The sequence below is a fragment of the Mya arenaria genome, chromosome 16 (assembly GCF_026914265.1).
Source record: "Mya arenaria isolate MELC-2E11 chromosome 16, ASM2691426v1".
Classification (NCBI taxonomy): Eukaryota; Metazoa; Mollusca; class Bivalvia; order Myida; family Myidae; genus Mya; species Mya arenaria.
In genome coordinates this window covers 25,794,007-25,821,269 of record NC_069137.1, presented here as the reverse complement: position 1 = coordinate 25,821,269, position 27,263 = coordinate 25,794,007, and the positions used below count along the sequence as shown (strand labels likewise).

Here is a 27,263-nt window from a genome sequence, read left to right as displayed (position 1 = left end):
AGCACAGTTCATTTTGAGGCCCTAATAAAATATTATAATTGCAGCACAGTTCATTTTGAGGCCCTAATAAAATATTAAAATTGCAGCACAGTTCATTTTGAGGCCCTAATAAAATATTATAATTGCAGCACAGTTCATTTTGAGGCCCTGATAAAACATCATAATTATGGCACAGTTCATTTTGAGGCCCTGATAAAACATCATAATTATGGCACAGTTCATTTTGAGGCCCTGATAAAATAAAATAACTGTGGCACAGTTAAATTTGAGGCCCTGATAAAAAAATCATAAGTTTGGCACCCTGATAAAATATCATAATTGTGTCCCATTTTTTGAGGCCCTTATAAAAAGGTATCTTGATGAAAAAACTATGAGGGCCTCGACTGTCTTAATCAGTGACTGGTGAAATACAGTCAATATTTTAAATTTACAATTTGCATTACTAACATGTGAAAGTATGCAAAAGCTTTTCAGACTTTAAAAACAACAGACTTTCAAAGCCTCAAAGACTAGACTAAGAAAAAATTCTTCCACAAAGAAACCCCATATTGACTTTTCATGTTTTGTTCCAGTTTAATTGGTATAGTTAATCATAGCTTATTTTATTTTGTAAAAAATTGAAAAAGTCTGTTTATTTTACATACACAAGGGATTGTTTTCTTTCAATACTTGCTCTAAAATTTTCTGAAAACCTTGTCAGTTTAATATATTACTTGGAATTAAGTTTCAACGAAAATGTTCTATTCAGGGACTAATTACGATGTTCAGGGACTAATTACAATCTTCGGAATATTGAAACCTTAAACAGTTTTCTCCCAAACCTATAATATTAAAGCTGCACTCTCACAGATATACCATTTTTACAATTTTTTTTGTATTTTGTATTGGAACGAGCTATTTTTTGCGTAAATACCTGCAAACCAATGATATAAGATTGCTGACAAATTCAGATCGTAGATTTTCATATTTCAGTTCCAAAATTAATGTTTTATGGCTTTTTACCGTTACTAATGGTTTAAGAAAAATGAATAAAACATCATTTTTTTAACTTAAATAAAAACTCTGCGATCTGATTTTTTGTCAGCAGCCTAATATAACTGGTTTCCATGGATTTTCGCAAAACTTAGCTTGTTCAAAGACAAAAAATTAAAAAAGTTGTCAAAACATTCAATCTGTGAGAGTGCACCTTTAAAGCCTTATAGAAAGGCAACAGAATACAAATATGAACATCGTTAAGAAACGAACATCGTCAGATAAACTAGATGCACTTATTAATAATACCCTATGCTTCATTTGTGTACCGAGAGCGATTTGGCGAGGAAACTCTCGTAATCATGAATAATTAATCAGGCAGTTTCATTGGTTCTGCAAAGTACCAATGTGAAATATGCACAGACATTCATACTAATGAAGTGTAATTTTAACCAAAAGGTTTTGTGGAAAAAATATATTCTTTGGCTTAGTGATAAGGGCATTGTATAGGCCCCATAATTCGTAAAAAAAAAATAGCCCTGCTTAAACCACTGCACTTTCAACGTTTGGGTTTTAGCAACATTTTTGATTGGACGATATAGATATGCAATAATCTAATAACACTTTTTATCTTACCATATACTTATTTTCATTTTTTCAAATCACAGACTTGTTTTAAATGACTTCACACACTAATAACATTGGGAGCATTTCATTTAAAAACATATTTCTAAGTCTCCAAATTACATTTATCTATATACTAAACATTGTCTTATATTTCTGGTTTGTATAAACAATCACTACTGCATCGTTTTTCTTCGTAAATTCAACAATCTCAAATTATATTTTTCACTTTTTTCTTCTCCTAAAAATCTTAATTTCAATAATCACAACCATTTTTCATTTTTTTTTTTAGAAAACTCCAAACAATTTCCAACACGATCACTCAGTTGCTTTACGATTATTCACTAGCAAAATTCAAAACATGATTACATTTAATTCACTGTTTTAATTTTCCCCCAATTTCTCCTAAATTTGACACAAAGTCACATTTAGAACAATGTTAAACCTTTTTAATATCCCTCCTAAATTTAATACACTGTCACACTTGAAACACCGTTAAAGTATCCCTTTGAAATTTTATACACTGTCACACTTAAAACAATGTCAAACTATCCCTTTGAAATTTTATACACTGTCACATTTAAAACACTGTTAATTGAACCATCACTCCTAATTTTAAAACACTGTTAAACTATCCCTCCTAATTTAATACACAGTCACATTTAAAACACTGTTAAACTATCCCTCCTAATTTAATACACAGTCACATTTAAAACACTGTTAAACTATCCCTCCTAAATTTAATACACAGTCACATTTAAAACGCTGCAGCTAAAACAATCACTTCTCTCCCTAATACAAAACATCCTGTTCCCATCCAGCCATTTCACAAGATACACACAATTCTGTAAATATATCTCCGATAGTTCCATGGACTATCAGGAATCATCCTAACCAATTATCAGAAGAATTATTTTATTTCAATAACCACCGCAGGTTTTATATCACTAGAAGTTTTATATCATCGCCACAAATGGTATCGGCAATATCATGATGATAACGGTATTAGTGATGATACAAGGCTATGTATTAGAAAATAGAATTATTCGAGGATCGCGATGTATTGGGAATATTTAGATGCAGACAGATGCATCTTCTGAATTTCCTTTTATTTCAGGTCTTGACTCGGTGGATGACCGCCGTGCATATATTTGAAAATCAATGATCATGGTTTGTTTTATCCTATAAAATCTATTATTTTATAAAATAATGTTGAACATTAGAACTGTTTTTTTTGTCTTTTCTGTTGTTAATGCGTGTTCTTGTAAATATTTGATTTATGTAATGCACCTGAATTTTTTTGTATCAAAGCTGAAATTGAGACTTATGATTAAGATTTTACCGAAACGAGGACTGTTTCAGATACCTAAAATATTCAAATAAAGTTCTTGGATAAAAACAATGTATACCTTTATTCACTAATTTTCATATTTATTCTCTTTGTTTAATATTTTACATGAATATTCACCAACTGCTCATGAACGTAAATTTCATCAATGTTCATCAACTGTTCATGACTGTTCATGAACATTTGCTCAATTCATGAACAGGCTAATAAATTATATTATAAGGTTTAAGTTTGTGATCACAAATTAAATTAAACTACTTTTTTTCCAAAAAAGCAATTAACCTATTCAAATTAGTAGGACAGCACTATATCGTTTAATGAAAGTATGACTAAACAGCCTTATTAATTAATTGACGCAGTCACGTACTGTTTACACCAATAAACAGAATACAGTGCAAAGATAAGCTTCTAAACCCTGATTGATAGAACAATAAAAGAGACTTGAAATTTCTTAGGAAATGTAAATATAGTGGAATGGAATTCCTGGAAGCCATTAAAATAGATTTACTTTAAATATAGCATTTATATTCATGGTCTCCACACATTTTAAAATGATAGATCACCTTATTGCCAAGAGCAGACAGTTTCGATGGCTGTAATACACAAGTGCCAGTAAGCAAAGAATGCTAGTGCTTGTTTTATTTAAACTGTCGAACAAAAAATTATAATTAGACTGTTATCGAAGCCAGAGTAATGGGCCTTCGCTAAACAAACAAATTAGTATATACAAATTCATTTTAGCTCGATTATGACGAAACCTAAGCTTATAGAATCACTTTCGAGTCCGTTTCCTGGGCAGAAACCAGTACTGTGTCCTTTTTTGAGAGGCCATGAGAAAGTACCCCTGATGGGGATCGAACCCACAACCTCTTGGGTGAGAGGAGGATACCTATACCACTAGACCACTCTCACCTCAGAAACAAACGAGTTGTCTTTGACAATGTGTATACCAGGTGCCTGGTTTCTCCAGGAGCCATTTGATTGACGGAATGCCGCAAATCTGCGAAACAAATCACATCCCAGAACACCTCGGACCTTCTTTTCTGCCGCCCAAAAAATCTCGATAATTTTCTTTGAAATGCAGGCAAGCTACGTAAAAAGGCGGAAAGCTTCAACTAAATATCTCAAAGGAGCCCGCTCATGTTTTAAATTCCTGTTTATTGTGATCCCTAGATAAATAACTTTCCCTGAATTCTGCAGGCACCGAGGGCCTTTAATTTTCAGCCGTATCGATTCAGACCCATAATTTCTACCTAAAACTTAAATGTTTTCTACATAAAACAATGAATTTGGTTTACCATGGGTGCAGACGTCTATCAGTATGTTTAGGATAAATTTCAGAGACAAGAAGACGTGCAACAGTAGTTGAATATCTCATTAACGCTGCACTCTTACAGATTGACAGTTTTGCCATTTCTGTAATGTTTTGTCTTAGAACCAGCTGATTTGGGCAGCAATGCCTTCAAGTGAGTCATATAAGATATCTTAAAAAAACAACAGTAAAACATGTACTGGATCCATTAACCATTTATGGGATCTATTAACCATTTATGGAATCTGTTAACCATTTATGGGATCTATTAACCATAAATGGGATCCGTTATCCATAAATGGGATCTGTTAACCATTTATGGGATCCGTTAACCATTTATGGGATCCGTTAACCATAAATGGGATCTGTTAACCATAAATGGGATCCATTATCCATACATGGGATCCGTTAACCATTTATGGGATCCTTTAACCATTTATGGAATCAGTTAACCATAAATGGGATCCGTTATCCATACATGGGATCCGTTAACCATTTATGGGATCCGTTTACCATTTATGGGATCAGTTAACAATTTATGGAATCTGTTGACCATGTGTGGGATCCGTTAACCATTTATGCCGTTAACCATCAATGGGATCCGTTAACCAATAATTGGATCCTCTAACCAATTTTGTGATTCGTGAACCATTTATGGGATCTGTTTACCATTTAGTGGATCAGTAAACCATTTATGCCATCAGTTAACAAATAACAAAATCTGTAAACAGAAAACAGTAAGACAAATGACTCCATTAAAGCTTGACCAGTTCTTTATCTTTCAGAAAGACTTAAGAGATTCCCATTGTTTCTTTTGATGGCATGGTGATTTGAGCGGTAAGTGAACGATTTCCGCAGAAGGATGATTCTGTTAATGACTCCTAAACCAATACACCATGTGAATTCAAGCTAGAGTAAAAACGTTCTTGGATTTTCATCCCCCCAACCCCCTGCCAATGCCCCTTCCCCTCAAAACCCCATCTCAAATACCCTATAGATGCAGCAGTTTTATTTGACAAATTAACGAAGTCTCTCCTCAAAAGTTATCAAATTGGGAAATTATCATTAAAGGGACAAGACACCAGATGATCCAAATATTGACAACTGTCCCAAGTAAATTTCGGAAAATTGCATTTTTTTTAAAAATGTGCAAAGACTGCAAAAGATGCAACATGGCTTAAAATTCAAAGCATTTATAATAAACAAGGAATCAATTTAATGTAAGTTTTTGAAAATTTTCTATTTTTTTGTATTTGAATCACCTGGTGTTGAGTCCCGTTAAAGCCAAATGTATGCCACTAAAATACATACATTTTTTTAAATCAGGATGAGAAACAAAATACTTTTTTTCTTCCGATAAAAAGCAACACTTTTCCCTTCGGCTAAGAGAGAAAATATCTAAAGCAGGTCAAGAAACTAAGGAAAATTATCCTCTGGCCTACTAGGGATAGATCTGAAGATAGTACTAACAAGTATTGATTTGTCTATTATCACTGAGAAATGTGCAATAGAACATACTGGTCGTTTACCGTTTACCGAGTATTTAGTGAACAAATCGGATGATACTTCTTGTGAGAGTAAAGCGATTACAGAAGAATAGCACAACTAACTTAATGATTTTGCACTACAATGAAGCCGACAATACCACAAAGGCCATGAAAATGCCTCAAATTATTTTGGTGAAAAATATATAAGCTAAAAATATAACTTTCATGAAGATTTTTTTTTTTTAAATTTTTTTTTATATTTTTTTTTTATTATTTTTTTTTTGTTTCACCAAGAACTCAAAAATATAACTTTCTTGCAAAACTTGTTTTATTTTTTATTTTTACAGTGGAAACTCACTAAACCGGATCTACAAAAAAACGGAATCCTCGGGATGCCGGACTTTTTTCAGAGTCCCGGTTTTCCCCTTCTATTTTCAATGTAAAATAATCCCTACAAAACCGGAACCTCGGAATTCCGGATACCGGACAAAAAATCGAGAAAATTTGTTAGTTGTCAATGTAATTTTACCTCACAAAACCGGACGTATATTTGTTCAAACATGTCAAAATGATTTTGTGTATTAGGAATTCGCGAATCGCGTGTCACTTTGTTTTGACAGCCAGTGCGTCGTTAAATATTGCACCTGTGATGTTGTGTTAACTCGATAATCGATAATGATGATTACGCTGTGGATTGACTGCCACGCGATAATCAAACGATAATCAAACTTGTAAAAAGAAAATTGATTGAAACATTAATTTGTTTGTTGTGGAAAATAAAAAACTAGAAACAGTTATTAAGTGATCATTTTGGAGGGTTGTTTTATCTAAAGACTTCTATGATTGAATCAAATAAGAGCGGTGCGTTAATTAAACTATCAAACATACTTAACAAGCATTAAATTACGCGAGTTGTTTTATTTTAAGACTTGGAAAAAAAGATGATTATAAAAACGCAGAAATGTTTAATAATGTTTATCACTTTTGCATGTGCTTTAATCATGTCTCAACCTCCGTCTAAACGTAAAGGTTAACTCAGTTAATATTTTGAGTAAACTTACTCCATACATCAAATCCTCACTAAACCGGAATCCTCACTAAACCGGAAATTTTGCCCAGTCCGAACCTTGTCCGGTTTAGTGAGTTTCCACTGTATTTTGTTTTTATTTTTTTGTTTCACCAAGAAGTTAAATTAGTTCAATTTAGGTTTTAGTACCTGATTGTTTTTGATACAGACAGATCACTGTTACAAACAAAACAAATCCCCCCCAGAGCGAATAGTTTGTTCACTCTATTTTGTTTATTGGCGTACATGACCAAGTTGATTCATTTAATCGGTTGTGATGTCATAATTATATATCTACTTGACAGGATTTCAACGATAAACTATAAGTGGCAGCTTTAGTTCAAGATCGCTCCCTTAAAATATAAATTCGTTGAATTTGTCCTGCATGAACTATATAAACCTATGAAAATTAGTCATTGCACTTATTTAAACTTCAAATACATTGTGTTACCAATTAATATCGACAACCAATCTATGTTAACTGAAGAGTCAAATTTTATATGTGCAATGGTTATAGACGCTAACAATATTTGTAGTAGTGAATATCATATTTCTAACACATGCCTCTAACCAGAAACGCAATAAAAAGCAAATAACTCCAAAAATTTTTTTATCTGTGGTTAAAGTTTAAGATGATGCCATTTGTGGAGGAGGGGCGTTATTCATAAAACGCCTTAAGTCAATTCTTAAATTAAATTAAATCTGAATGAAATCAATGAAGAGTATTTTAGACATGACATGATGAGATTATATTGTGCGATAATTGAAATTCTTAAGTTAAGAAATTACTTAAGTTTGTGGGAGGTGGGGGGGGGGGTCTAGTTTCGAGAAAATCTCTGAATTATTATGCTTAAAGTATCATCTTGTTGAAAATACATTAAAACTGATTTTTTTTTTTCAGGAAGTTGTCACTTATAATGTTCATAGTTATTCCATGTACATTAATTTTGTTTTATCTTTTCAAAGAGAATTTTTAATACAATATTCCCATATTTCTAGCTACATTTACCTAAGTGGCTGTATATTCTTTTAATGGAGGTATATTCCCATTATAGCCTTTGATTAACATGGAACAATGATAGCGGATAATATCTCTATCGATTTCTTTGAAGTCAGTTGATAGGACATCGTTTTTTCTCCGTTTAGAACTATGAACTACCTTCCTGCATGCAATATCGTTGTACTTTAATTAAGGAAAAGTTATCAAATCGTGTAAACTGGTATATTGAGAAAATGTCTTAATCATTGCACATGAAGGACTGTTTTGTGGAACTTCTTTTTTTTTAAACTTGAATCATTGTACCACAAATAAGGAATAGTTAAAAAATCATGATTTTTTTTGGAGAATATTAAATTTTCTAAATCATTCCAGAGAAAAACATTATAAGCTCTGCTTTCGTTTTCATCTGATTTAATATATAATGTATATAAATGACATATATTTACACCTCAACTTCCATTCCTTAAATGAACTGCCTTTCGGCAATTGCGTTCATCAATCGATGAACGCAACATCTTCTGATATGTTCGGATCGAAATTCATCGCCTAACAATATACATGAAAGCTATTGATCTTGTTATTGGTTGTATTGTGTCTGCAGGTCCCGTAAAATATAAATCAACATATTTAAAAGTGTTAGTTTATTATGTTTTAAATATATTGGTACCAGAAGTGTTTTAATTTTATGTTTTAAAGTGATTTCAAGTGGTTGATCTTTTCCCGCGTTATTGTGACATCATTTGAAAAAAATGTTTCCGGTTATAGTCGGGTCGTTCTATTTACAGAATGGGTAAGAACGGATTACTGAAAGGTTTTCTTAAATGAAATGAAGTATTTTTTTAACAATTCTTGAATGAAATAATGATCTATTGGTGTAAATATAAGGAATAAATTGCGGGGTTGATGTCATTATCGGGGATATGAATGCAATTGTGCTGGTCAAAGTAGGCGTGGAGTCCTTCGGACTCCACACACAATTTGACCAATTGCGTTCATACCCCGATAATGACATCAACCCCGCAATTCATTCCTTAAATAATGTTGCAATGTTTGATATTTATGTTGAATAAAAGTATGTTTAAACTAAATCATCAAATATATAATTTTGTTAGCAATTGATTAAAAAAAAATTGTAGAAGAAGTTTATCTTTCTTAATGTCTTTAATGAGTCCATTTAAAGTATGAGATTTCTAAAATTGATACAGTCGAAACCTGTTGGCCCGATATTGCTTGGCCCGATATTGCTTGGCCCGATTTCCACATTGGCTCGAACTCCATATGTCAAGGATTTATTTTTACTCTATGTGAGCATTCCAACTTGGCTCGATTTCTAAGATAACGAGCCAACGGGTTTTGACTGTATTCTATTTCTGATCCTGTTTGCCTTTGTGCGGAAAGCACAACAATTTGAGAAGAATTTAAAAAAAAAATGTACTTCAATAAATAAACATGAAATTGTTATGACATTTATAATGTCAATTTCAATGAATTACGAATCACTCCATCATTGCCATTTTTCCCCATTTCCAGTTAAAATGATTTTTGATATTTTTTTATTGTGTGAGTAATTTTACAAATGGCCTAGATATTCCTAGCTTTTTTAACTAATTTGAAAGATCTTAAATTTAAATATTTCTCGCTTGAATCTCTATATGACCACCAGTCTCATCCATATTAATGCACATAACTTACAATCGTTTTTTCAGTTATAATATATAATTTTCCAACCTAATTAAGAGCCTAAATGGTTAGTTTTAACAAATTTGATTGGATTTTGCTATCAAAACATATATTTATCATATCTATATGAGACTGAAAAGATATTAAACTTATATTTTTTATCATATGATATTTTGATATTTAGAATATTTCGTTGCAAGCTCAATTCAATGATAAAAATAATGATATTTGTATTTAGGTAAGATATTTGAGTTGACAAAAACTTGCCTGAAGTTCACAAAAAAAGAACAATTACATATAACCTCCTTCAACAGTTTAAAAGACTTAAAAAAATATATACTTATTATACACTCGAACCACAATTTTAAATCCTGAACAAACTTCCAAAGAAATCCCTAAAAATCCTTTAAAACTACACACAAAAGCTTTAATAAAATTTGAATCCAAACATGTACTGTCCCCTAAAAGATCATGCTCACATCTCAACTCATAATTTTCGAACAATTTCATTTTTCATCGCCAAAGTTATGGGTACATGAACATTGTCACATATTGATGCTTCGACTAATAACTTTCTCTTAATATCCCAATAATCAGGCTCACCATCAATTTTAATGTAAACTTTGAAGTTTTTGTGTGTTTTTAATTTTCTAAGTAAACTTTTTTTATTAGTTAAATCACTTGACCAATAAAATTGTTTCGTGATTTGTTTTCATTATTGATTGAGTCTGCAAAATATAGACACAAAAATCTTTTAGTCCCATTTTATTCTATAAATGTTTGTGAAAAAACTCATTTTCCGATTTAACCATAAAAATCATATTAAAGTGTGGTCGATGCCTTAAACGACTCCAATTTTCTCAATCTTATTCTATAAATATTTGTGAAAAAATCATTTTTGGGTTTAACCAATAAAATCATATCAAAGTGCGATTTGATTACTTCATATGACTTGATTTTTGGCAGTGCTGCATTTGACACAAAAATGCTTATATCAAATGATAATAAATTTCAAGGCTAGAATGCAAGAATGACATTAACTTATTATGAAAAATCTATGTTTGAATGCAGTTACAACTGTTTTGTGCTAAGCCCTTATTTTTCTTTTTAACCCCATTTTTTTCCCACAAATTTTGCTATTTTTCTCATTTACAAAAATGTTTTCGCATTTCTATCTAATTTTTTTCTCACATAATTCACAAAATAAATAAATAAAAAAAAATGTTTATAGTAGTTCATGAAAACCAGATAACATTATATTTTTTTCTGAATATTATCCTACATATTTTACTTCTTCCATCATTCACAAAGCAAGATGCTCAATTTTAGGTTTCAAATAATTTTTTCAAACACCCCAGCCTAAAAATAACGAAATCACGAAAAACCAAAGTTTACAGTAATTCATAAAACATACATATACCTAACCAAGTGTTTAGGTTTAATATTGTTGCGACCCAGTGCACAAAAAACCTTTGGGAGTATTATAATGCTTTAACATCTCGATATAGCAAATTTCTAGCTCGCGAGATCACCGATCACAAAATAAAACTTAAAAGGATACATTAAATTGGCTGTTTTGTCGAAATAAAACACCTTGTTTTTACAATTATTTCTCGAATTGCTCGACCATAAAGGTACAGGATTTTCATTTTCTCTCGTCCTGCACCCAATATGGTCTCGTCTATTAAATCGATAGAAAGAGATGTTAGCATGTGGATGTCGATGTTTATTTGATTATCCGCTGCCTCGCCTTAGTCGTTACAGTGTTCATATTGTCATTACTTAATGTTTAATTTGGCAGGTGATAGAGAGAGTGGTCTGGTGAAATGTACATTGCTTAAAGTGTCAGCATCTAAGAAAAGGGAGTGTGGGTTTGATCCCTACCAAGGGGTTACAGTTTCACATGGCCTCTAAAAATGGAAACCGGTTATGAAAATGGTTAAGACTGTAGTAACTGATTCTAAAGGCGGTCTGAGCTTGTGTCACAAATAAAAAGGAACACGATTAGTATAAACTATTTTTTGCAGTTTTAATAAAACATTATTGGGAATACGTAACAATTAAGCTAATTTACTGTCAAGTGGGCTCAACTGCCAATAACACTTTACTGCCAACAGGGCTTTACAATGCTTAGCTGCCAACAATGCTTAACTGCCAACAATGCTTAACTGCCAACAATGCTTAGCTGCCAACAATGCTTAACTGCCAACAATCCTTTACTTCCAACAATGCTTAACTGCCAACAATGCTTAACTTCCAACAATGCTTAACTTCCAACAATGCTTAACTGCCAACAATGCTTAACTGCCAACAATCCTTAACAACTGCCAACAATGCTCAACTGCCAACAATGCTCAACTGCCAACAATGCTTAACTGCCAACAATGCTTAACTGCCAACCAGATAAAACTGCCAACACGGCTAAACTACCAAAAATGCTAAACTGCCAAAAATGCTCATTTGCCAACATTATGCTTAACTGCCAACAATGCTCAACTGCCAACAATGCTCAACTGCCAACAATGCTTAACTGCCAACAATGCTCAACTGCAAACAATGCTTAACTGCCAACCAGACAAAACTGCCAACAATGCTTAACTTCCATCAATGCTCAACTGCCAACAATGCTTAACTGCCAACAATGCTTAACTGCCAACCAGAAAAAACTGCCAACACGACTAAACTGCCAACAATGCTCAACTGCCAACAATGCTCAACTGCCAACATTGCTTAGCTCCCAACAAAGATTAAACAGAGAGAAGCTGAGTAGTGACTTTTACATTTTGATTTATTATTCTGGCAGAAATAAATCAACAAAACCTATTCCAGCAACATAATATACAAATATTTAACCTTTAACACAGCCTGAATTGATATTAACAAACTATAACATCTCTTACAAAATGCATCCAAAGAAAATCCAACGTCATCACGAAACATTGTTAATAACGTAACAACCCCGGAAACTCCACTTTTAATGTTCAGCGAGGCGTGAAAGTTGATGTGATTGCATGAAATTCAATGGTAATTGATTAATATGGTGAACTGCACGATGTCTGCCCTAGGTGGGGAGAAATTATTGAATATTTTTTCCATTTGTCTTTTTTACTTTATTTCTCATTCATAATCCAATCTTTATTTTTAACTGATTTGTTTCAGGTTCATTTCGACAATAGCTCTGAAATTATAATAAACACTCCTGTCGATGTGTTCTCTAGGTAAGATCAAATACTAGTCTTGATATTTACAGGCAATAAGAAAGTGTCTCCGTTGGGGTGTACTATAGTGAGTTACCCACAACCTTTTCAGCAAAGGTCAGCTAGACACCCATAACACTAGACCACTACAAAACTGTTGGGGCTTGAACCCACAACCTCTTCAGTCAGAGTTCTCTCCCACACTGTTGGGGCTTGCACCCAAAGCCTCTTCAGCGAAGGTCAGTGATACACCCATAACACTAGACCACTACAAAACTGTTGGGGCTTGAACCCACAGCCTCTTCAGTCAGAGTTCTCTCCCACACTGTTGGGGCTTGCACCCAAAGCCTCTTCAGCGAAGGTCAGTGATACACCATAACACTAGACCACTACAAAACTGTTGGGGCTTGAACCCACAGCCTCTTCAGTCAGAGTTCTCTCCCACACTGTTGGGGCTTGCACCCAAAGCCTCTTCAGCGAAGGTCAGTGATACACCCATAAAACTAGACCACTACAAAACTGTTGGGGCTTGAACCCACAGCCTCTTCAGTCAGAGTTCTCTCCCACACTGTTGGGGCTTGCACCCAAAGCCTCTTCAGCGAAGGTCAGTGATACACCCATAAAACTAGACCACTGTAACAAAACTGTTGGGGCTTGAACCAACAGCCTCTTTAGCAAAGGTCAGCTAGACACCTATAACACTAGACCACTGTAACAAAACTGTTGGGGCTTGAACCCACAACCTCTTCAGCTAATGTCAGCTAGACACCTATACCACTAGACTTCTCTCACACTGTTGGGTCTCCAACCCACAACCTCTTCAGCCATAGACACCTCGCACATTTTTGGGACGCCAACCCACCTCTTCAGTGAAGGGCAAATACCAGTATACCATTATACAAACTTAATATTGAGACATGAAATGACTAGACAAGTTAGGGCTGCCTTAAATTTCACTCCTCTATGACTCAAAACTTTCACAGAATCTTGATAATTATGAGCTATTACCAAATTTTACGGAAGATCTGTAGAATTTGAAGAATTTTGTAGATTATACAGAACATGGCTATTTCCAAGAATCAGAATATTCAAGCAAAGCCAGACACAGACTAAATTGTTTAGAGGACCAAAATTAAAAGCTAGCTTCCTTAGTGTTGAGCACGAAATGCCTTTATTTTAGCCAGCGCCCAATGCATAAGCTTTTAAATATCCCTAATTAAAGAAATGAAATTCGGCTGTTAATTGTTTTCATCAGAAGCTTTCTTAATGATTAAAAGTGAATCCTATGGACTATCCATTTGTTGAAGGCACAAGCATAGACAGTTGTATATCATATTCAGTTTTGATAATTTACGTCCAAGACCATTTTAGAATTATTTCAGAAAAGATCTTGAAGATCCGATTTTTTACCCAATTTTTACGGCAAATCTTTCCCCGGCGTCTTATTTATCATAAAATTCGGTAATCCCCACCAGACAAAATCAAACACTCACAAAAATCAAATAAATTTCTGCAATTCCTCATATGTGCATCAGCACCGGGTTTTAGGCCAGTAATCAAAAACGCCATAAAAGGCTGCGGAGAAATAAATGTTGTGCAGTTCAAATATTAGGCCATTTTAGAGATTGAGAAAAGTTTTATTTGAAATGATGGCGGTTTCATGGCATTTGCCTTTGTGAGGGTAAAGCCTCTAACCACGGAGACAATATAATTTAGAGCTCCTTATGTTGTGTGGGCTCTTTAGGGTCCACCTATATAAAAGAATGATTTTAACTTATATTTCCATATATATTTTATTTGCATATTTCCAGATATATTTTATTTCCAATTATATTTCCATATTGATTTTATTTTCATATATATTTCTATATATATTTTTTTCATGTATAATTCCATATAAATATAATTTTCATATATATTTCCATATACATTTTATTTTCATACATATTTCAATATATATTTTTTATTTTCATATATATTTCCATATATATTTTATTTCCATACATATTTATTTAGATATATTTTATTTCCTTATATATTTTCAATCCTGATCATTATATTACAGACAATGGGTAAATGGAAAATATGAAACAAAGGGAAGCAACTATATCCCACTACTTAAATTTGAGAACTAAACTAAGGGAGACAACTTCTTAAAGAAACTAAAAAAACACACACTAAGGGAGTAATTTCTAAGAACAGCATGTGAACTCCTAGCACCTCAGCAGTGATTACTAACAAAAAACACTTTGGCATTAAAGAGAAATGTGTAAAATAATTATTCCTTTGAGAAAAATTTAAAAGCTAACCAGGATTTTAATAAATTCATGCTGTAACTCAAGTAACAGAAGATAAATTTAAGGAAACAAATTATCCTTAAAACTGAGCAGTTCTTGTTGAAACATTATATAGAAAATAATTGTTTGTATATTGTTTCATCAAAGTATGTTTCATGGAGTGAGCACCATAATTTATTTCATTTGTATGTGTTCATAACTTCAATTTGGAAATGACGACATTGAAATTGTGTGCCAGCCCTCACAGAATGCGCTGAGGTGTAATTTTGAACCAAGAGCGACCTAAATGTCAAAACAGTGAAAAATATCAAAATTGATATTTTTACTGTTTGAAACAGTGTAATATTAAGTTTATTTCACTGAAAAATCTCTATAAACCACCAGAAAGCATATAATAAATTTAATTCCTAACAGATACATTATTTTAAAGCTTTATATACAGAACATAGTTTTTTCCCATTTGACAGCATTCCCTGTTTCAAATAAATACTATGAATATTAATCCAATTTGATTTCCGTCCAATAAAAAAAATAATCTGAAAATCTATAAGATGGAAAAAACAACTTTGTAATCATTCCCATAATTAAATATTTCGACACAATGATAAAGCTAATAAAAATATATATCCATTAGTAATATAATTATCTTTCATTTTATTTCCATCCATTTCTCATAAAATACTTCCGTACAAGGAAAATATAATAAAGGTTGTTTCCCCTAGAGAATAGCCGTTCTGCGAAGCCAAGTGAAAATTGGCCTTCTATTCCAATGAGTGGCCCGACAATTTGTTTCGCGTTTATAAATCGTCAGTGATGTAAAATAAAACAATTTACATTGATTACTTTACCGAACTCGACATGATATTGTCGTTGCCTCAGTTGAGGGTTAAGGAGAAAATATGTTTCGATTTTCATGAGAAGCATTGTCATAATTATCGAGACAAATTGAGCGCTCAGTGAAAGATGAAAGTAAGTACATATAAAAATAGAACGAATAACGTTTATCTGACGCAGGCCCTCGATAATTATTTTTATGCTTCCGCTTACCACTGTCCAAAAAGCCTGATCTGTCATTAACGACTGTATAAACCCCCACCCTGTTGTGTTACAAAAACTCATCATTTTTTTACCCAAATCCTTCCCAACAATTATTAAATTGACAGAATGTGTACAAAAGTTAAAAAGCGGATGAAGGAGGAAGGGGGGAGAGTTTTCTTCCTTAATACTGGAATACATACATTTTGTCAATGTAATTGCCAGCTTTGTTTTTCTTTTTCTTTACTCATGATAACCAGTAATATGTTGCTGTTGATGATGTTGCTATTGATGGTGTTGATGGTGCTGCTGTTGATTTGTTGCTGTTGATGGTATCGCTGTTGATGGTGTTGCTGCTGATGATGTTGCTGTTGATTATCTTGCTGTTGTTGAATATGTTGCTGTTGAATAAGTTTCAGTTGATGGTGTTGCTGTTGAAGATATTGCTGTTGAGGATGTTGCTGTTGATGATTTTGCTATTGATGGTGTTGATGGTGCTGCTGTTGATTTGTTGCTGTTGATGATATCGCTGTTGAAGATATTGCTGTTGAGGATGTTGCTGTTGAGGATGTTGCTGTTGATGATGTTGCTGCTGTTGATGATGTTGCTGTTGAATAGTGTTGCTGGTGTTGAGAAGAAATGCTGCTTTTGATGTTGCTTCATTGAAAACAATGATTTTAATTAACAATCATTTTAATTAACACTCTCAATTTAACTTTCAGAAAATTAAGGCTTCTTTTAATGGTTTCAAACTGAGGTAGCATTATGTCCCAGCTAAAACAGTAATTTAATATAAGACAAGAATAAAAGAACTTCATATAATTATTTTCCTGGAAAATTGGGCGATCTATAACTCTTGGAATCTCATCCAGCTGACCTATTCTTCTATTATCTCCCCTGATTTTCAAAAATTGGTAAGAGTCCAGTAAGTATTGTTTTAAATTATGTGGTGCATTTTAAGTTTATTTATTTGAACCAAGATTAACTTTCTTCTTGTGTTTTTATTAACATGCAGACAATTCAAATACAGAGAATTATCACTCATAAGCAATCCGCCCGGTTAGCTCAGTCGGTAGAGCGTTGGACTGTTAATCGGGCAACCAGGGTTCGATTCCCGGGCGGACCAGGTCACTTCTGTTGTGATTGGTTATGAAATACTTTCTACGACCATTCGCACTGTACCACTGCCCCTGGCATGTACAGAAGTTGTCAGTTCCTTGCAGAAGTGAAGGCACCTAGTACTGGTTCACCGCCCAGGATAGGTGTGCGGTGGTTGAACTGTCACTCTGGGACCCTTCAATGTGCTCACGCCGGGACCCGGAGTATAAACTACTAACCACCACCATCATAAGCAATTTGACATTTTTTAGAACTATAATGAAACTAAAATGACATTAAAAAAATTCTCTTTTTCAATACAACATTGGCATGTTCTTCCACACAGAATAAAGCCTTCATAAATGACCAAGGTACTATGGGTGTCCACCTCTCACCCAAGTGGTTTGTGGATTCAGGCCCCACCGGGGAGAGAGTGGTCTAGTGGTTTTACTGTCCACCTCTCAACCAAGAGGTTTGTGGGTTCAATCCCCACCAGAGTGAGAGTGGTCTAGTGGTTTTAGTGTCCACCTCTCAACAAAGAGGTTTGTGGGTTCAATCCCAAGACGTTTCTGGGATTTAGCCCCACCAGAGCGAGAGTGGTCTAGTGGTTTAGGTACCCGCCTCTCACTCAAAAGGTTTCTCATGGCCTCTAAAGATGAACATCTGTACTGGTTTAAATCTACAGTACAAATAAAATTTGAAAAAGGAAAAATGACATTTGATTTTTATATATATATAACGCTACAGCCCTCTTTGTTAATTCTTTATATAATACTGCTTTCTTATGAAAAAGACTCTCAAAGTTCCACAGATATTTCTAAGAGTTATGTATTTCTTTAACAACTAGATCTTATAACCACATTAATTTTCATTCTTCAAGTAAAATCATTTTACTATGCCATCATATAAGATGATAATATTTGATATAGCCATGTGTAATTTATTTTTCTACTGATATGCATTGATATTATCCACAACTTAGGCCTTCACAAAAAAATAATGCTTTTTAGTTTCTCGTCCCGCCCACCTATAAAGACATTTTTCCCCTTCCAGGCTCCAACATTTGAATAAAATGTTTTGCCTCGGAAAATAACAGCCACAAAATTCCAATGTACCACAGGTTACTTCATATTTGAAAAATAAAATACTTCCAACCATCAATTTTATTAAAATTTCATTGAATCAAAATTAAAATTTCATTAAACCTAAAAATAGTTTTCTTTCTGTAAGGCCAATAATAAATTATTTAATTGCTAAATTTTTATTCAGATATATTAAATTTCAAATTGGGGGGGGGGGGGGATGAATGTTATGTTTTTCTTTTTCTTAGATGACTGTTTTACTGTAGAATATGTAAGGAACATATACATGTGTTTCTAGACGAACCACAAACACATTCGTAGCAATTCTCCTTTTTAACAAGTGAATGTCAACATCAACACCGACTGGTATGATTATTATTATAAACCCTGTTTTTAACCAGTACCGGACCGATACCACAATACAGACCCCAGTTCCAACATTTTAATTTGAGTCGATTCATTTAAGTGGTGGAATAAAGATGGGGCAAGCGGAATGAAAATCTAGCTATAAGTTTATAGTTGCCTAACCTTGAGAATGATAAAGATGTTAAAACCATGTCTAAAATATTTCAGATAAGCACAAAAAACGGTTGGAACAATTCTGCTCTTTTACATGTGTATGTTTACATTGAAACTGACTGGTATGTATAAACAACATTTCCGTACAGTTCTGAATAGTGATGTTCCGATGATCGATTATAATCGACAATCGATTGGTTGGGTCTGAAATCAGCGACAATCGATTGTATTTGGTTAAAATCGATCATCGGAAAAAAAAAATGAAAAAAATATAAGTAAGTGTTCAGACGTTATCTATAACAAAATGGTAGATGAAAGCCACAATGAGCAAGTAAAAATGAACTATTTTTGATATAACACTTAATTACTTCAATCATAGACATAACGAATATGCATATTATGATTAAGAGTTTAATAATGTGCATGAATAAAACTTCACTTTAGGTTTTATCTAGTATGTTAAAAAACCGATTGTACTATCGATAATCGGTTACTTGAGTGGAACCGATTATCGATTGTAAAATTGGAACCGATTCCCAACACTAGTTCTGAACCAATCCGTAAACACAGAAGCCAGTTCATCTTCCTTTTGAGTCAATAAAATTCCAGGGGTGGTGGAAAAAACAGGGGGCGAGTGGGATGAAAACCAAGCAATTAGTTTATAGTCGCCTAACCTTACAAATGATAAAGATGTTAACACCATGTCTCAAATATTTATCTTCTCAGATGTTCTTGCACTGATTTTCCCCACAAATTATCAATACAACTCCTGTCAAAATATTTAGCTTGGCACTTCTGCTTTTGCAATTAGATGTTTTTATCAAGAAAATCATAGAAATCTTGGAAAAATCCTAGTATATAAAATTGATGTTGAGTATTCAGATTACTTCTGCGAAGAAAAACAGATGGCAAAAGACTTGCTAATCTATAATTTTATATCTTCTGATGTACACAGAATTCATAGAAATTTTGTATAAAAATGATCTTCATCCTCAACTTCAACACTGTTACAATGAGGATAATTGGTCTTCATTTTTTTATAATTGCTTTCATAAATAACAAGTGAAAACTCAGCTGTATAAAATACTGAAACAATTATCATGTTAAAAAAGCCATCGGAGTCAAACTTATGTTTATAGACAAAGTGTTTTTAAGTGCAAATACTTAGGCTTTTGTTCAAATATTTGCCCTTTCCATTTTTTGAATTTTATTTCTATTTATCTATACTTTGGCATCAGTCAACAGTTTTGGTCTAGCAGCTCTCTTGTCAAAAGCCTTCTCAAGATCACTGAAAAACAATACAAACCCTGGCAAGCAAACCTTAAAACAAAAGAAATGCCATACTTTCACTAAACATTATCTCTATAATGAATAGGTGACAGCGAAATGGTATTAACTGTCTGTTGTACTTAATACCATTTAAAAGCTTTTTGATTCCACCTCGCTTATCGCTAAATACATTTCAAAAGGACAATTATACTCACTGTTAGGTATAAAATTACCTCCCTTTATCGAATAAGCTTTCTAAGACATATCAAATTACCTCCCCTGATCATTGATAAACACTCTGTAAAATGGTCTTTGCCAGCTTAATGGACCGAAAAATGGGGTAACAATGGGAAAAATATAACCAGTGAACATGACCACTTAAATGATCATCATGCTTACTGAGGGCACTTTCTTTATCTTGATTGCTTTCTTTTATCTGCTAAAGACTTTTTATTACCTTGTCTCTTGTATTAGAAAAATGCCAAAATTATCAAATTTAGAGAGAAAGATATTTGTCATCTGAAGTTTGAAATCTTTATGGTTAATACATATGACATTGTTATTCATTATTGAATTTAGTGGTTAATGAACAGGAACAATACTCCGCCATTGAAAGTCAGTGCTCTAGAACAATGGACCAAATTCTTGGCTTTCAAACAAACTGGTGTTTTCTATTATAATAAGTCCGTAGAAGATTATTAAGAGTGAGATTTTCAATCTTGATTCATTTTTTTTAAGTTGAACCATTTTCTTTTTTCAATATCATAAAAACCAATCAAATGCTTTATTTTCAATTAAACTTTGCAACGCGAGCGAGTTAGTTTAAAAGCTGAAAGTTAAATGTAAGCAATGATGTTTTATTAATGCCAACCATTAATATTTTAATCACAATAATCTTACCTGAAAACACTGATGACCGATAAGCACTGGTCCTTCATGGCCAAGTCCCTGGACAACAAACAAATGACCTTGACCTACCTTGACATAGAAGCGCTACATATTCCCACATCTTTGGAAATGTCAGCAGACCTACTTGCTAGCACCCTACATAGTCTGGAACTACACAGTCTGGAACTACATAGTCTGGAACTACATAGTCTGGAGAAACTAAGCCATGACACTTACCTGAAAAGAGAGAAAACAAAACAAATGAAATGAGGATATTTATGTAGTAAGCTAATACAGCTTCAACATGTATGAACAAACAGTTGGTAGGAAAAGTCATTATACATTCAACAAAAACAACCAATCAATCGTGATGAAAATTCCTAATATAGGGTAAAACGTCCCGCTTTTTTCCCAATTCAATCGGACCCGAACGGACCCAGTGTTTTCAGACTACACCGGACCAATACACAAATGCAGACCCTAGTTCATGATTTTTATTTGAGTCAATAAAATTTAAAGGGTCTGGCAGGGAAAATCAAGCAATTTATTCATAAAGGCCATAGCTGAGAAACAAAGACTCAGTATGTGATTTCTTTCCCCAACTGTTACCAAGGTAAAAGGTTTGAATATTTATCTCTCAGCTTCATCTTTGATTATCAGTTGAAAACCACTTAAGGGCAATCGATACATGTATGCAATTTGATTGCAAGTCATTTTATAAATGGAGTGTAACCATTTGCTTTTTTTTTCTTTGTCAATTGTTTCTGTACATGCAAAAAAGAAATTGATGATTATTAATAGCAGGATTTAAAATTACTCGGTTTTAGAATACAACCTACATGTTCAGCCAACTAAATTGCAGATTAGCAATTATTAAGTGCTTTACTAAGTCGTTATTAATTTCAACTTTCCCAAGTGCTTAAAGGTCCATCTACTGCCACTCATCCAATACATGCTCCCTGCGTCAGGCAATGTATCAACCAATGAGGTTGTATTCTAAGTAAGTTAGATGACCTGAAGTAATATCTTAATGATTAAGAAAGGGCTCATTCCCTATGCTCACTCCACTCATTCTTAATCATTAAGAATTTACTTCATGACACCTACATATAACTTAGACGATGAATTATGATGCATTGTCATTAAAACTCAATTTCTGCAAAAAAAACTAAAACTTTCAAACAATTCAAAATATGATCAGAAATCAGATCATCCCATATTCATGAACACACTGCAAAAAAATTAATAAACATTTCAAGCTATTTACAAATACATGTAGGTTCATTAATTAGTTCCTCGCTTGTTCACTGATATTCAAGTTGTTCATTAATACTTTAATAAATAATTCATTAACTATCGAGGACGAATGTGCTAGTTATATTAACGTAAAACTTATGTAACTGTTCATGATTATGTCATAAATTATCTAAAAAAGGTTCAAACTATTTAAGCTGTTAAATAAAATGAAAATTTATAGCCATTTATTTTTCCTGATATAAACCAAATTGTTTCCATAAAATATACTGTAATTTGGAGCGTGAGATTTTACAATTGTCAATCTGTTGATAGTCATGTGAATTTGTTATCATGAAAAATCCATCAGAATTTATAAACATGATTAATAAGGACTCATATGATTTCAAAACATATCAACCATCAAAAAAAATCTTAACCAATTCATAAGATGTTATAAGACATAAATCAGAAAATAAATTTCACAAATAAAGAGTGAAATTTGAAACGAGCCATGCAGCCTCCTACAACGCAAATTAAGCTAACATGTAACTATGCTTTAAAGCTGCACTCTCACAGATTTAACGTTTTTACAACTTTTTTTTAATTTTCATCTTTGAATGAGCCAATTTTTAAATAAATATCGGAAAATCAGTAATGTTATACTGCTGACAAAAGATCAGATTGCAGTTTTTCATATTTACGTTCAAATGAAAATTAATGATTCGTTACTAATGCTTTAAGGAAAATGCATAATATTTTGAGCATAAATATGAAAAACGGCTATCTGATTTTTGTCACCAGTCTTAAATCACTGGTTTCCAGATATTTACACAAAGATTGGTTTATTTCAAGACAAAAAATAAAAAAGTTGTCAAACGTTCAATCTGTGGAAGTGTAGCTTTTAAAAGTCCCAACGAAAGTGAGTCAGAGATTTAAATGACTTCAATTAACGTTTTGTCAACCATAAACTTATTTGATTGTAAATAACAACCAGGCTCCTTTGAAGATTTGAACAAAAAACAATAAAAGCTGTAAAGAATCTTTAAAGGTATGAACATGTAAATTTCGTGAGAAAAATGCATACAATTTGTCAATAGTAAACACAGCGGAACGTGTTCATATGAAAACCTGGTGAAAATTTGAAAAGGTATGATTTGAAAATGTTAAAGCATATAAAGTATTTATTAATGCAAATTTTTCTGCATCATTTTGAAAACTTGTTCTGTTTTATTGGGAATGTTTGAGCTTGATTGTGGGCGTGTATATATGAACTTAATAGGGTACGTATGTATTATGGCCAGTTCCTAATAAAGGTCTTTAATTAGAGGCCAGAAAAAGGTGCTGCGCCACTTGTCCAGACATTTGACCAGTGTTACTAAATAAACATGAATCTGACAGCCATTTCATCATGAACCTTAGGAGCAAAATTGCTCCTAGCTACAAAATCGCTCCTAGGTGCAAAATCATTCTTAGGTACAAATCACTCCTAGGGACAAAACAGCTCATAAGTATAAAATATCTCCTAAGTGCAAAATCACTCTAAGGTACAAAATCACTCCTTGGTAGAAAATTGCTCCTCAGACTAAGGAACAACGAAAATCACTCCTAGGTAGAAAATTGATCCTCAGACTAAGGAACAACGAAAATCACTCCTAGGTAGAAAATTGTTCCTCAGACTAAGGAACAAAATCACTCCTAGGGACAAAATAGCTCCTAAGTGGAAAATCACTCCTAAAAGAAGAAAAGCACTCGTAGGTATGAAATCGCTCCCCAGAATTAAATCAAGCATTTAGGAAAGATAACCTTACCTGTATTGTCTGATCAATAATGTCCATGACTGAGTCGTGCATCATAGATACACCAGAAGTATCAAAAGATAATTAACACTTTCTGCCGAACAAAGATTTTTCTCGGTTCAATCCTGTTATATACTCTACACTCTTTATCGTTAATTGATGCAGGTGTTTATTTTTTTACAGTTTTTCACTTGTTTCCCACAAGTTTATTTATTTCGCACAAAATGTATACAAGTTAGCTATACTTGGGTATTTATAAAACACTCTCCAATTTACTTCATTTGAATTTCTTTACGATAAAATGTAGAAATTATGTATTCAAACGGTAGTTAAATCTGTTGTATAGTATATGATCACTATAAAAACCGCAGTCTCCAATTCTGTTTCAATTTCTCACTCCGATCTATCTATTCAAATTGAAAGAGTAACATATGTTTAGATGTAGCATTTAATAACATTGAGTTCGCTGGTATGGCGAAAATTTCAAAACAAACTTTCGCAAATATGAAGATTCGTAAACAAAAAACAAATTTCAACTTTCACATCCGATCTTTGCCACAGTTTACTCTAGCAAAAGTCTTTTCCGCACTGATTCAGTGACTAAACTCCCAGACCTTAAAAATCTCCCTAAAAATATTCTAGTCCTTTCATAACAATATCAAATTCAAACACCTTTACAAGTCCCCAAATAACCCATTGTCTTTCGTCTGACTTAAACGTTTAACACGAGGATAAAGGATAGAAAAACTGCGAAACCAAAAGCAGTATTGTTTTTCGCATTGAGAAAGCTAATCTAGCAATTAGAGGCCCTACCCGGGGTTCTTATTTTTGGGTGGTCATTTTAAACTTATTTTGAAGTAAGAATAACAATTTTGACACTGAAACTTACCTTTTTTGGTATGCAGTATTCAAAAGCCTATACTGAGTTCTATGAGACAGGTAAGTGGGTTGTTATTGGTATGCAGAAACTCAGACTTTGGTATGCAGAAACTCAGATTGATTTTGGTATGCAGAAACTCAGAGTTTGGTATGCAGAAACTCAGATTGTGGTATGCAGAAACTCAGAATTTGGTATGCAGAAACTCAGATTAAGGTATGCAGAAACTCAGATTGTGGTATGCAGAAACTCAAAATCTGGTATCATTCCTCGATATTAAAATGATGTCATAAAACAAAATGGTGAGTCATTAAAATGACATTTATTATGAAAACATGTGTCTTTTAAGTGATTTAACTAGTATATAATAATAGGGTTATTTGTACTGCTTTCTGATCCTGAATGGCGTATCAGACACTCATGGAGTCAGGGGCGTACCTGAAGCATTTTGAAAAGTACGCCCGTACACTTAAGCGCGGTTAAAATGTTAAAGGTATTTCTATATTCAGGTCTCAATTTGATATATGGGGTTGGGGGGACCGATATCCCCTGACGTGGGACTCTTTTACTGGCCATTTCGCGGGAACCTTAATTCATTTGTACGCCTTGGCTTACTGGAGTATGCCTAGGTACGCCCCTGGGAGTTCTGCAGATTTTTATTCCACTGGACTAAAATGCACCCATCGTGAAATCCAAATCAGCAAAAGACCCCTTGAGTCGAATAAATAAACCTAATCAAAACGCAGTACACTAACCTTATTATATTTAGTCAGGCAAAAATACTGGATTTCATTTTTTGATAAAAAAACATGAAAGAAGTTTTATTACATAATTAAAAGCAATAAATTTAAGTAAGAAAATCAAAACATAAAATACCCATCTTGTTGTGTAATGTTGCAATTATGATAAAAAAAGCTTTTCATCTGTGAGTAAGCAAATTTTACGATGATTTAACATAAGATAAATCTTGAAATTAGTCAAGCAAAAAATATTGATCTACTTAAAAAGTAAAATTGCTAATAAATAGGTAAATTTGCTACAATCATTTCGAATAATCTTGAGCTGGACCATAAACTTTTTAAAATTGAAGGAGAGCACAACATATGGGTGCCAATGCTAGTCTGTTTTTTTCTCAGTAAAAATGGGCAAGAACTCTATAATTGGTATACTTAAAATTAAGGGACTTGTTATTATGTCTCTGGCAACTTGAGTATTATAAGGAACGATTTTCATTTGAATATCTTTAATGATTTTTGAATTATTGCTGTGAAGGTAATGTGCATGCCGACAGACAAACACCAAAATAGCTACGATAATACCTCAACTTTCTTCATTTTTACGACAATAGATAAAACAAGTTGTAAAAATGGTCCATCTGTGAGAGTGAAGCTTTAAAAAAAGAAACATCAGAAAACTTAAAAAATCAAAAATGGAAAAGATAAGATTATCATGGGAATAGACATTTTATTTTTAAAAACATTCGCTGAGCCTCAAAATGATTATAATCAGCGAACGGGCGACAGAAGTTAATGTTACTAATATTTTCGATAAAACGTTGAAATACGAAGGTTTAGAGGTATTTAGATCCTACCTTTACTTCTAAACAGAACCAGTGATTCGCAACCATGCACCCATTTTATACGAGGAGTTCACTCAGCATGCCTCGATGGTTTTTTGAGATTTGTACGAAATGATAAAGTCCTTACTGTGTTTTTACTTTTAAACATTTTGCAAACTTGATTAAACTTGAATATTGACATTGCTGTCTTTTTTATGTACAATTACCATTCTTATAAGTACAAACTATTAAATGAGAGCTTAAAATCTGGAGGATTTGACACTCCCCACCCCACCACCCGTGTCATCCAAATACTCCATAATTTTTTACCCAAATATTATGTAACAAATAAGTAATTATTAGATGACATGAATAAAAATCTTAATGATTACGAATAGGCGGAGTAAGCTAAGCTAACAAGCCCTTCTTAATCATTTAAATTTTAATTCATGTCATCTGACTTAGAATACAGCCTCATTCAGGCTGATACATTGTCAATGCAAAATCTGACGTAGGGATTGTGTATCTGATGAGTGGCGTTGGGCGGACCTTTTAACACATGTGAAAGTAGAAATTCTTAATGATTGAGCCTCGTACTTAATACCTATCTGCAATTCCATTGGCTGTAAATGTAGGTGATGTATTCTAATTGATATTAAGCTATTTTTCCGAATAATGCCAAATTTGAGTTTCTGCTTAACACATGTACCTCCCTTTTTAATCCAGAGTATACCCTTAACAGCCCCTAAATACCAAAAGAAGTTCCAAAAAAGAGCTTTCATTCTGATTAAATAAGACTCAATAAACTGTCATTATAACAATCAAATAAATAAGTCTGTTATCTTTTTTTTTATATATTTTAAGTTACCGCATACATGCACTACTATGAATATTAAATTAATAAATTTACAACTATTTTTAA

General features: G+C 33.0%; 1 protein-coding gene across 12 annotated transcripts in view; it reads right to left on the bottom strand.

Moving 5' to 3' along the window:
• LOC128221206 (protein couch potato-like) overlaps positions 1-27,263 on the bottom strand; it is a 128,710-nt gene that overhangs the window by 51,913 nt on the left and 49,534 nt on the right. For 2 of the 12 annotated variants that reach the window (XM_052929704.1, XM_052929705.1), the window contains exon 1: positions 23,919-24,630. The exons of 6 other annotated variants lie outside the window; for them this stretch is intronic. In XM_052929704.1, coding sequence (XP_052785664.1) covers positions 23,919-23,963 — 45 coding nt within the window. In that variant the 5' untranslated portion in view covers positions 23,964-24,630. Of the gene's footprint in view, positions 1-2,041; positions 2,173-8,257; positions 8,299-9,829; positions 9,999-23,918; positions 24,631-27,263 lie in introns of those variants that run through there. 4 more of the 12 variants (XM_052929699.1, XM_052929702.1, XM_052929701.1 and 1 more) reach the window with 4 other exon arrangements.